The sequence below is a fragment of the Protopterus annectens genome, chromosome 9.part0, assembly GCF_019279795.1.
Source record: "Protopterus annectens isolate FY-2018-M chromosome 9.part0, PAN1.0, whole genome shotgun sequence".
NCBI lineage: Eukaryota > Metazoa > Chordata > Ceratodontiformes > Protopteridae > Protopterus > Protopterus annectens.
Genome location: NC_056743.1, coordinates 1137880925 through 1137894402, shown reverse-complemented (window position 1 = coordinate 1137894402; position 13478 = coordinate 1137880925). Strand labels below are relative to the sequence as shown.

The window sequence follows — 13478 nt, the reverse complement described above, 5'->3', positions numbered from 1 at the left end:
GTACTGGTGACTTCATACAGTTCGTAAGATGTTGGAGCTGATTTCAGAGGATGTCAGCACTTTATTTTTACACATTACTCCTCTGTGTTTATTTTCTTCTGTGTTTAAGTATCCAACTATCCTTTTTGACCAACACTTCACATTTCATAATCACAATGAAACCCTAAAGTTTTAGCTCAACTAAGATGATTTTCCAAGATCTCTTATCTTCTAACTGCTGAAGCAAGACAAGTTACAGCCATAAAAGTACTACTTCCTACACTTGAACATGTATTGACAGTCACAGCACTTGGCTCATCTCACAATACCACTCAGCTCCAATACGGAAGAAAAATCAAATACTCAGCTATTAACCTAGCAAATATGAACATCACTGTCTCACTCTTAGCAGAGGCAAATGGCTGGGAGTAACAGGGCTATACTCCTGCATAATGCACTAACCTTCAAATGTCTCAAATATCCTGCTTCTCCTTTCAAATTGTGCATCAAACCCCCCTTCTTACAACCTTACAATTCTCTCCCTCTCTCTCCTCCCACTATTAAGGCCCCCATTAACTCTTGCTAACAGGAAACAATCTTCTCTAATCTAGACCCTGCCTGCTGGAACACACTACCTGAAGCAAGTAGGCAGTCTTCCATCTTTCAAGAATTCTCCCCATCTCATCCACTTAAGGAAAATGAACGCAACTACTCTCGAGATGCTGATTAAGAAAATCTTATTACAAAGAAAAAAAAATCTTATTCCCCCATCTAACATTATTCTCCAGTTATGTTTCTCTTGGTCAATAGGGTTGGGGGATTTTTTTCCTCCTCTCTCATTCTACCTCAGCACTGAATTCAGGCCTCTGTTATAAAGTGCATTTTTCTAAAACTGCTGCTTTACCTGCCAAGTACAATGCTTACATTACTATGTTCTACAATTATGGCTTACTTCATGCTATTCTATTCTCTTACGTTTCAGTTACACGTTTTATGCATTACTTTATGTTTTATGCAATTCTTTTCTGTACTCCAAACTACGTAGTGTGTATGTAGATTTTCATATTATGTATTAATTTTGAACTTGGTGTTTGTCTGATGGTGTGGGTCATGGCTGAAAAGGGTCCCCAAGTAGTGTGCTTACCTGATTAACAAACAGTAAATAAATAAGGGCCACAGACTTATAGTAGGATGTAAATAAGGGCTACAGACTAACAGTAGGGTGCACACTGTGGGTCAAAGAAGTGAAAACATCAGAACAAAGCTCTACTGCACAGCAGGTGAAGGAAAATTAAAGTGTTTTGGTCATATGTGTAGGAAAGCAGAAACTGATTAGGCAAAGCAGATTTGGGAGAAACAAAAAAAGGCAAGAGGAGAAGAGGATGTCCAGGCATGGCTGTCAAAGAAGACTGGAGACTGGCACTGAATCAGAGATGGTGTTGTCACCCCACCCCATGTAAAAATGGGAAAAAAAGAAATGATAGTGATGAGTACTTTTTTTAAAGCTGAAAGTAATACATATGTCTGCACACATAAGCAGATTTAGTTTCAGTTTCTTAACTGTTCTGTTACACTGCCACTGAGACAGTCACATACTCCATATTACTTCCATTTTACATTATGCAAGATTTGCAACCTTTATGAACAAAAAATTACATTTGTTTTAGTTGCATAACAATATACTATGAAACTTAACACTTCCCACTCTTGTTTTACTTTTTACAATGTTCTTTTAATAGGGTTTTCCTTCTTCCTCAGAACAAAATAAAAATATATTTCACAATTCATTTTTCAGTAGTCCCTTGCTGAGTACTACTCATACTTTACATATGAATATGTATAGATTCTACATGCTGCAAGCATTACAATGTTGTTCTGGCCAAAAAAATAATTAAACTTGTTTTAATTTAACCATTCTTCTCTACAATGCCCCTAAACCCCACTTCTATTTTACTTGTACACAATGTTCCTTTAACAGATCTAACCTATTGTTAGGATCCCAGCTCTACAAACTACTCAAAACCCCATGCAGTTATCCCCTTGCAACAAAGTTTCATGGAAAAAAACTTCCTGTTAGACCCGGAGACATTATTCATAAGCCACACCAACTCTGGTTACCTTTAGAACCAAACAACACTGCACATGCATTCTTCTTTCAGGCAACTAAGTCTTTGGCAAGTTCTCCCCCTCTACCTAAGAAATCAACACTTATTCTAAAATTCAGAATGCAACTCAAAAAAATACTTCTTCCCAAGCCAAATGCTCCTGCTTCAACACGGGGCACATCTCCTATCACACTATCCCTATCTCCTCCTAGTCTCTTCTCTCTCAGAACTACTGAATGCGGACTAACCCATTTTAGACACTAATCTATTACTCACTGCTTGTTTAGTAAAATGTACACATACAAATTTTCTAAGTAATTCAAGCTACTCTCATTGCTTACATTTCTGCTTTGCTTTTCATGACATGTTTTGTATTCCATCAGGGCTGAGCCTGAAATTGGCAATATTGATCAATGCACTGCCCGTTAAGGAAATTATACATTTAAGTAAATAAAAAAAAATACAAACAGGGTTCATCCAGTTTCTTCAGCTTCACTTTCAATAGTGTCTTTCAGTTTAAAATAAATAAATAAATATCAACCAATATACAAAGTGAGTTTATTATAGGATCACAGGAAGTTACTAGGCTACTGGCCCCGGGGCCCTTATAAGCCTAACCAAGAGTTTAGCCCATGATTAGACAAGTCAGCACCCAGTCTATTCCACAGATGGGAGAGTCTTTGGGACACAAATCTGTCCCGCCAACAAGTCCTATTGATATCACACACCAAGTTGAGGTTGTGCATGCAGGTTACTCGTGGAGCTTGACTTCTGGATATACAGCAGTCCCATCAAGGTGGGGTCTGAGATTGTTTTGTAGACAGAGGTCATCTCTGAGGAGTCTGTATGAAACCGAGTACAGGGACAGAGCTTTTAGCCTCTGTGTAGGGTAGATGTTTAAGACCTTGGATTCTCCTGGTGAGGAACCTCTGTGGTCTCTCCAGCTGCTGCATATGCTTTGTGAGGTACATGCCGAAGGGAGTGTTGTACTCAATAACTGACCTTATAATGATAGAATACAGGAATGTTATGACCTCCTTGCCCCTGGATGAGATACCCTTACATATGAGGTGAGTCATGTAGAAAGCTTTCCGTATAAAGAAAGCAACATGGTGGTCAAAAGTCAGGTTGCTATCAACCTGGGCACCCAAATCCCTCATGACTGAATGCGTGCTTAGAACACTGCTATTAATGTGATACGTGGGGATGTCACTCTACCCAAAGGGGATGATGATGCATTTTTTGGCATTCAGCTTGAGGCCACGTTTCTGGCACCAGTCTTTTGTTTGGGTGAGACCCTCTTGGAGGATATCCACATCACTTGGGGAAATGATGACCACACCCAGCTTGCAGTCATCTGCAAACTTGGTCAGTCATAGCCCACTGGTTTTGGCCTGCACCTCAGAGAAATATATCCCGAATAACAGAGGCCTCAAGACTGATCAAGGGGGTACACCACTCGCTATGGGTCTACTGCTTCAGGTGGCTTCCGTATTTTGATTAGGTAGGTTCTATCAGTAAGCCAGTTTGCTGCCCATCTGGTAACATATGGATTGATGCCTAGTTCAGAAAATTTATCTATTATGCCCAAGTGGGGAATAGCGTTGAAAGCTTTGGCCAGGTCAAGGTAGGCGGTGTGCACAGTCTTCTGAGGTGTGCACAGTCTTCCCCTTGCCCATGGGCTTTGGTGGCTGTCTCAAAGAAGTCAATATAATTTTCTTTCAGAGAGAGAAATACTTCCACAGGAAAAATATTTTCTTTATTTTGCCTTTAAATGCTTACCTTCCTTTAGCCAAATGTAACCCCTAATACTTCAATCTCAGTCTCTTGAAAATAAATGATTTTCCTCCCACATTTCTCTCATATACCTCCGCTTTAACTTGAAAGGAAACCCACCACAGTAAATTAATTTTGTACTAAACATATGTTAGTTCAGAAAATAAACATATTTACCACTACAACTACATAATTTGCACAGTTAAAGCAGACCGGTGCCTTAACCCATTTACCGGCGCTCTTCCCCAGTCTTAATTCCCTTACTTCTGCATTTGCAACTAGCCCAAACAAAAGGACTTAGCAAGCATTCCTGTTTTACTTAAGTCACCATCTGGTAGTTCTTCACCTTCGTTCACACCTAAGATGTGCATAATTACACTCTATACAAATATTGTTTGAATTTAAATATTGTATTTTTTCCACATTTTCATAGTCTTAAATGGCTGCTCATGTGTCACAATAACAAATATTTTCACTTATCTGTAACCATTACTTTGGCTCTTTTCAATCACGTCAATTAGCATCCTCATCAGTGTTTGAGCAGTTGTTCTATCCTTTTTTTAATGATCCCATACACATCTTCCAGGTCATCCTTTACAACCTCTTAGCTTTCACCTAATTGCTTTCATTTATTTTATCACAATTAAGGCAGGTTACTAGTCTCTAGTTAGCAATCCTATATTTACCTCTCTTCTTTCAAAGAAACTTAAAAAAAAATAATTTTTAATACTATTCCTAAGTCATTTACTACATTAAAAAATACACAATTTGTTCTCACTGTATATTTCACACTAAATATAGTGTAATATACCCATTCAGAGCACACCCACATATTATTTCAAAATCTCCTTATTCTTCCATATTTCTATTTCTTTTCCATTGTACTCTTATTTTTACACCATACCACAGTGCTTTCCTGTTTTTCTTTCACTTTATAAACTTCTGTCAAATGGTCAGCATTATCACCTGTATATCCTCCCTTCTTTTTGATTTTCACTTTCTGGATTTTAATTCCTGTACATAAAACTTTCTTGTTTCTGGCTGAAGAGAGGACAGAAGTACAGTTGTGTAAGTAAGCTTAACATAATAGTAGATGTTGCAGAACCAGATGCTTGGTGACAGAGCCATGGGCTCAAGCTTAATGCCAAGAAATGTATAGCTATCCCCTCTGGGGAAAAAACATGTACCCATGAATTACCACATAGGTGGCAGTACACTAAACACCGAAAGTGTGATGAGAGACTTAGGGACACAGGTGGACAGTGGTCTCACCTTCGATAACCACATTGCCACAACAGTCAAGAAATCCTTCTATGTATCACACCTCATCACTAAGGGCTTTTCATCCAGCAAAAAGGAGGTCATTGTCCCACTGTACTCATCCCTCATTAGACCCATTATAGAGTACAATACCCCGTTTGGTATGTACCTCACAGGACATCTGCAACAGCTGTAAAGGCTGCAGAAATACCTCACTAAAAGAATCACAGGCCTAAAGCTGATGCCCTATGCTGACCGTCTAAAAAAACTCCAGCTATACTCTGTGGCATGTCGTCTACTCAAGAGGCAAACTCTGCTTAACATACAAGGCCATGTCAAACCCTGAGCTGTTGGACAAGCTCCACTTAAAGAAATCCCAATCCCTCAGAGCCACACGCTCCAGGGATCTAAACCCTGTCATCACAATGAACAAAACATGCTGGAGGGACAGGTTCCTGACCCAGAGACTCCCCATACTCCTGAATAGACTGCCCATACATGTCAAACAGAGCACCTCCTTGGCCCTCTTCAAAAGGAATCTTGACAATTGAATGGGAGATAGGAAATTCCCCTCGGGGATCACGTCAGTTGACCTGCTAGACAGGGGTCCAAGGAAGTAAATATTGTGAGAAGAAATATCCAGGGAACTGTTATGGCTAGGCTTGTATAGGCCCTAGGGCCGATATGTTCAAATGATCACTGTTGCAGTAGAATAAGCTATATGGGTTATATCCTGCCATGGATACAACAGACGGTCAGCTTCCAAAGCTTCGAGCACCTTCCAAACAATCAAACTGTCTGGCAGCTCAAGTTTAAGCTGACTAAAAGACATGTTTGGGTGACAAGCCCTACAGTGATTTCCTGTCAACAAGAGAGAAGCTGGGCCCTGAAAGGACAATGCTAGGAAAGAAACAAAAAAATGACCATACCTTGGCATAAACACACCAAGAAACAAGGGTTTGGAGCGGCTACTGCATTAGTGATCATTCGAACAAGCCCTACAGTGATTTTCTGTCAACAAGAGAGAAGCTGGGCCCTAAAAGGACAATGCTAGGAAAAAACAAAAAATGACCACACCCTGGCATAAACACACCAAGAAACAAGGGGGGTGGAATGCTTACTGCATCAGTGATCATTCGAACATCTACTGCTATTGCACTTTATACACAACTGTACTATGTTCTTCATTGTGATCACTGCTGCAGAACCCTAAGCTATATGGGTAGATTATCACAACTTACAAATTTTGGGTGGTGGAAGGAAGACAGTCCAGCAGCCCCTGGAGAATGGTCCTAGGAAAGACTAATACAGACCTGGAAAAGGAATCAAGCTTATAGTGGTTTGTAAGCCAAAGTACAGGGGGACAAGCTTCTGCTTCTAGAATCTGACCCATTCAAAAAAGGTCACAGATGAAGTCAAGGCCCTGGTAAAGTAGACCTTGACCTTGCCTGGAATAGTTTTGTGACGAGTATAACAAGTGGTAAAAGGCACAGGATAGTAACTCATATGAATATTTTAAGACCAGAGAACTATCACCTCTGAATGGGTCCTAGTTATGTTGTTGGCACCAACCAGAAAACCTTTTCCATTTACTAATAGGTTCATAGGTTCATACTAGGCTATCTGCCCTAGGGCATTTATAAGCCTAGCCAGAGTGTGTTTGGCTTTCGCCACCCATTTTAAATGAATTTTGCTATGCCCTTTTTCGAGGTTAGTATACTGTGTCCTCTAACAGTGACACAGAAGTGATACCCGGGATAAACCTACGATCTCCCATCCACTCATCAAGATTCCTCTTGAAGAGAGTCAATGAGGGACTCTGCCTAACCTGGACTGGGATTTTATTCCAGAGTGAAGGGAGCCTCTGGGTTATGAATCTGTCCCTCCAGCATGTCCTATTTATTTCAGTGCTGAGCTTTAAGTCTCTTGAGCGTGTAGCTCGATGGAATTTGGATTTTCTGAGGTGCAGCATGTCCATTAATTCCGGGTTGGACATGGCTTTATACGTCAGGCACAGATCGCCTCTGAGCAGGCGGTATGCCACTGAGTAGAGCTGGAGTTTCTTTAACCGGGCAGCATATGGCTAATATACAATATTAGCATAATATACAATAGCATAATATACAATTTTCTAGTAGCAGGCTTCTTGACCTCCATTAGTACCTGCAGCACATACTCAGTAAACAGGTGCCATTCTGCAGCAAGGCAAAAATTAAGTGAAAATTTATGAAAATGCAAACAGAAAATGGGTCCAACCAACTCAGTTTTCTCCAGGGAAAGCCTCAATACAACTTTTTATAACAATTTTGCTAACAAGAAAAGCAAACAAAAATCACAAAGCCAAAAACATGCATTAAGAAATGAATATGTAACACCAACAGTGTTTCTAACAAAGACACAAAGTGTTTATGTCACCAGCAAACATGATGGAACAAGGTCACAGCAAATAATTGGTCAAAAAAATACTGAACTGAATGTTGGACAAATAGCACTCCAAAACAAGGAAACAGGAGGAAGAGTGTTTGCCTCCAGAAGGCTCAGTATGAAAAGTATAACATGCACTTATTACTGCATATCAATACTTTTGACAGGTCAGAGGTGAACAATGAATTTCCAGGTCTAGAAAACAGATTAAAGAAATTGCTCTTACCACAGCCTGATGTCTCATCTGAAACCTTTGTCAAAATTCGTCCTGTCTGGATATCAGAAAATGCCCAGTACTGTGGAATGAAAAATAAATGCAATCAAATGAGGAACTTAAAATACTTTTCTGAACAAAGGTATGCTTTTCAGAAAGATCATCATGCTTGAACAAAGCTCTTACAAAATCTAGCAGCAACATTAACTTAATCTCTGCACTCACTGGGAGAGACACAAGCTTTTACAGTAATAAAGCAGCACTTTATGCTCCTCAAATCAAAAATCTCAATAGTGAAGATCCAGCACTTCTCACTCTAATAATGTAAAATCAAAGGCATCACTTCTCATTGTGACTTTCTGATGAACCGCAGTTTCGTCTTTCCTTTTGATAAAAGACTGCAATTAATGCAAAGTATTCTCCCCTTTTCATACTTACAATGTAAAAACATGACATGGTCTAAAGCTACCCAAATACAAGATGCAGTGTTGATTCCAATATTCCTCCCGTCTCAGAGTACTATATACTTGTGCTGACCACCTGGTGAAAAAAGTATCAAGATCAAAGCTGAGGCTTTTCCATTCTTTAGATCATTACTGCAGAATTCCGGATTATGCACGGAGTACAGGAAATCCATTAAATGCCATGAAGTACCGTAACACTTATACATCTTGACTTGTACTGCTTCTTATACAACTCATACTTGCAGAACTGTCACTTTACATTACTCCGCACTCTGTCCTCATAATCTGTTTTAGCTTTGGTTAAATACGATACAATAAAAAATTAGAATGGAATCACGGTAATGACCGAGAAATTACACTCATCACTGGTATAACTTTCTGAATTCCAGCACCTCAAAATGCAATTTTATTTTTTTTAAATAACCAGTCAGTCAATCAATTATCAAGAGCAAATGAACTGTCCAGATGCCCCACTCGGTAACAAGCATTTTGAAAGGGCTCACATATCTGGTAAGTTAGTGAATGCCCTACTTCTGTAATGAAATGTGGTCTCTGAGCTATGAAATCCTCTTATCTTACTTCTGATCATGTGTTACTAGAAGACAAAGCTTTGAATGTGATGATGCTACAATCCCCACAAGTACAACTGGTAGTTTGACCTACATCCTCCATACAGTTTTGTTTTACAGATACTGCTTTGGTAGTGTACCTGCCAAACACACTACCTACACTCTCAATAGTGGCTCACCCAGGGATCACTCCAGTGGCTTTACTCGACAGAGGCACTGGGAACCAAGGTCGGGTGGCACGATGCCAGGTTAATCCTATGGGCTACGCTTGTAAAGGCTCCAGGGTCATTAGCCTAGTACACACCTATGAAACTATGAACCAGAACTCCTCACCTGATCCTCTGACGAACTGAGAAGATAGTCACCAGTTGCATGAAGGCTCAGGCCTGTCACTGCATCTTCATGAGCACGAATCACCTGCACACAAGAAGTACTAGGTACAGACCAGATCCGGATTGTAGTGTCTGGAGAAGCTGAAAATACCAACTCCTAAAAAAATTAAGAAACAAAACATTTAAGAGAATGCAAAGAAGCATTTTGAGATAATTCATGATACAGCGTGGAAATACAATGAACAGCCCAATGCATTAATGCAGAATGTTAACCACATTTATTCTCTTTCCTGTATGAAAAAGATAATTATCTGAGCAAGTGCAATACCCCACTTGTAGCCATGCTCAACCTAAGTAAACAGAGCACCAAGCCATCAAAACTCCTGCTTTACATATAAATAAGGCTTGATCCACACATTTAGAAAGAGACAGATGGTGTTTATTTTCAAATACATGGCCTGAGCATATGAAACAAAGTGCCCACAACTGTCTCTGCCGCTGATTCTAATATACTCTAAACCTGACAGTACAATACTCAAAATCTTGTCTTTTACTTGTACTGTCTCAAAAGTAAATTTCCAATCCTTTTCTGCCATATTCTTACAAACCTCTTGGCAAGCTAAGCCATAGAGGGTTGGTACTTTAACAACGACTGCTAGTATGTCATTAAACACTTCAGAATCACTTATGAACAGCAGCTCTGGAAACACCACTGAAACCAAAAAATGGGGATCAGGGAATGATATCCATCAAAACTGTTAAAAATCTTCCAGGTACAAGAAATAAGCATGCACCATCCAGTCCTAAACAATGTGATGGAGCAGTTCTAACTTGGCTCACCTTTAAATTGGTTCTGGGACATCGGTGAAGGGATACTTCATAAAAACAACTACGTAGAAAAACACATTACACTCTACAATTATTCCTCTAATACCACAATCTACTCACTGATGCCTCCAAATACTCTGGTTTTCAAAACTGGATCTGTGAAAATAGCAGATGTTAATGAAAGGGGATCCAGTTCATTTTTGATGCTGGAATTCACAATTCAGAAATAACTATTTCTTGACCAAAACCCATTACATATGACTTAGTTTTGGAAACACTTCCCACACACAAAATTTTGAAAACAGAGAAAGTGGAAGTCAGTGAGACAACAGAAGGTATGGCTGAGGAAGCTACGAGATAGCTACATAACTCACAAGTAGATGCAGCATTGCCTTTGTGGTAGAATACTTAATGCTTGAAGAAAACCTTAATATTTAGAAAAAAAACATAAATCATCATAAGAAAACAAGATCAATTCAAATCAAAACTTGAAAGGACTGTACCACATCATCTGGACAAAAATCTAAACTTTGTCACATGAAGAGCGACCCACATACACTCTATTAACAAGAAAAACAAAACTCAAAACATATTAATAACAACCTAACAAAACAGCAGCATATTCAAGAAGGCACAGTCTGGAACTCTAGTAAGTAATGCAATGATTCCTGCTGAAGTGGCATGTAGCAGCTGCAAGAGACCACACACACACACACACACACACACACACACACACACACACACACACACACACACACACACACACACGTTTCCTTGGCAGCCATGTACTGTTATTTTACATGCAAGATGCAGAAACAGACAAAATGCATATTACAGCACTTTAAGATGGCTTCTGTTTGCAGTGCACTGGTCCAACAGCAATTATATTAACTGCACTATTTTTTACATTAAAATAAAAAAACAGCATGTGATTACCCCTTTTTTATCTGTAGTAATTGGATAACCGGTGGACTCCAAAACTGGGCAAATTAAGACTTTGAGGAGTTAAAGACCATGTGGAAATAGCTACACAGTTGACAAAAACAGTTTTAAGGTATTTGCGACTCACTTACAATAAAAGGATATATTTTATCATCATCATGCATCTTAAAATTAACCTTTGAAAGTCCCTATGAATACAAAAGAAATGAGGCCCAAACACCTGGAAGTACACTCGGTCAATCAGTATGTTCATATGAATGCATCAATATTAACTGCCAGCAGTGATAATTCCTTCAATAACTGATAAACAACTGCAAGCAATTAGTTAACTGCCAAGCTGTTAATGGACAACGGGATTCTATTATTAAATGCTCAATTTCTCTGTCCTTTTTCTCCCTATTTACTGTCCTTATGAATAAACACAGCATTTAAAATATTTTAAATTGACTGTTTCTCTCCACTAGAACAGTACCTTACTGTACTGTGGTGGTTTCACTTTCAAAAAACTTTTATCCCACCCTGTAAAAGCTTGTTGCAGTCTCCAGTTCATTGATGTCATCAAGGGCAATGAATACCAGTAGTGTTCTGGTCAATTTCCTCCCAAACTGACATCACCACAGCTGTCCTAAAAACCCACCCATGCTGTGATGTCACAGTTCCCTGGTCCTTCCTCTACCCATACAGAAAGTAAAGGCTAGAACAAGGAAACACTACACGAGTCAAGTCTCCTGCTGTGAGTCGTCAATCATGGGAGGTAACAGCTCAAATTACCCTTAGCACATTGACAGCTAGGGAAGTTGGGTGTGAAGGGGGATGGAAGAGGAGCTGGAAGTACAGTACAGGCTTCACAAAAAAACTGCAATTTAGCCATTCTAAAAAGAAGCAGCAGTAAAAAGTACAGTCTGTTCTGTGGCATTTGCACTGTTTGTGTTTTACGTAGTTACTGAATGGCATGAAATGTTATTTAAAACTAATTGACTGAAAGACAGCAGTGTATGCATGTAAAATCAATGCAGTTACAGGAGCTTTAGGAAGAAAGAGGCCTATGTGATACAATTTTTCTATAGACAAGCACTGCATTGTGGGATACCTGGAGGCAGACTAAACAATAAGGATCACTTCAAGATGGCTCCATGTGGTTACACTCAGAAATTACATATAAAAATATTTAAAACCCTGTAAATAGTTCCGGAGTGGTGGTAAAATACAGGAATCACTAAACCATGATGAAATAAACATTTTTTTTTGAGTCTGTGGGTGTGGGTCTCCTGAAATTAAATTACCAGTTTGGCAGAAAGCTAACTGCTTTTCAAATGTTTAGTAAGTTGCAGTCATCCTCCCCTCGACACTTTTCAGAAAACAATTAAACACTGGAGATTCCATTCTTTCATGAAAATAGCTGCTTTCCATATGTGCCAACAATGCCATCAACAATCTGTTCCAGAAGTCCAAGCAAAACAATACAATCACAAGTGTTCAAACTTCATTTCCTTATATTCACAGGACATTTACAAGTTAATTTTGAGACACAAAATGATGAAAACTTTCTTTTATTACAAATGAGTGATCATTAACACAAATGCGTGACTGGCTTCAAGGTAACTATTTCTGTTACTATTTAAAATTCCTTGCATATAATTTTTCATTTCAAACAAGTTACTATAAGTAACCATCCACCCAGACTTTTCTATTTAACACCCTATTTCCTTACAGAACCCTAAACATTTTGCAGCTACATCTTACAGTAGCACTGTAATAAAAGGTAAATTTATCAATAAACAAATTAGCAAAACTAACAGGTTCAAGATATGAGTGTCAAAAAATTATTAATTATAAAAGGTAATGTTTTCCCACAAGAATACAATGACAACAAGCAGCTAGGGTAAGTACATTTCCCTAAACCATTAAAAAAGACACAAATGTAGTTGTCAATGCCAAGTTACTGTCTACTCAGCTTAAGGATATATGCATCAGATAACAGAGTTAAAATGGTGCTACTGGGTGATTTTGGGTACCAACCTGTGCGGGGTGGAAGACGACACTGGTAACTTTCTTGGTATGTCCTTTCAGTGTTGCCAGGATCTGTTCCGAGACCTTATCAAACACCACGACATTTTTGTCTGCTCCACCTATGTAAAGTCATATGGTCAAAGATGTGGACCACACAAGTTAAATTCCACTACATATTATAAACACTGTTTGTTGAAACTCAGAAGAAAAGTATTTTTCTCCTCTCATTCAATCCCGTGCTCTGCACTTACCTGTGAGCACCCTGTTGGTATCGGAAGGGCAGAGGTCAAGAGCAAGAATTCCAGGAATACTAGCACTGTGCAAGCCCTGCAGGAAGAAAAGGCAACATGCATTATAAGAAAAGCACAGATGTATTACTGAACATGCACACAGTTATTATTTACAAAAAGAGCAGGACATAAGTCATTATTTAAAAAAACAGCCAGAAATAACTATCCAGCTCAGATACACACTTTTTGCAAAATTCTTACACAAGAAATAGGTGGTTTACTTAAACAGGTTGTGTGTGCACTGCCCATTTAATAAATTTATGTAAAGTATGCATTTTACAGAAA

General features: G+C 38.9%; 1 protein-coding gene across 2 annotated transcripts in view; it reads right to left on the bottom strand.

Moving 5' to 3' along the window:
• Nucleotides 1-13478, bottom strand: part of PRPF19 (pre-mRNA processing factor 19) — a 253313-nt gene that overhangs the window by 91734 nt on the left and 148101 nt on the right. For both annotated transcript variants that reach the window (XM_044084000.1, XM_044083998.1), the window contains exons 9-12: nt 13155-13230; nt 12913-13022; nt 9125-9280; nt 7771-7840 (exon numbers count right to left, since the gene is read on the bottom strand). In XM_044084000.1, coding sequence (XP_043939935.1) covers nt 7771-7840; nt 9125-9280; nt 12913-13022; nt 13155-13230 — 412 coding nt within the window. The remainder of the gene's footprint in view (nt 1-7770; nt 7841-9124; nt 9281-12912; nt 13023-13154; nt 13231-13478) is intronic.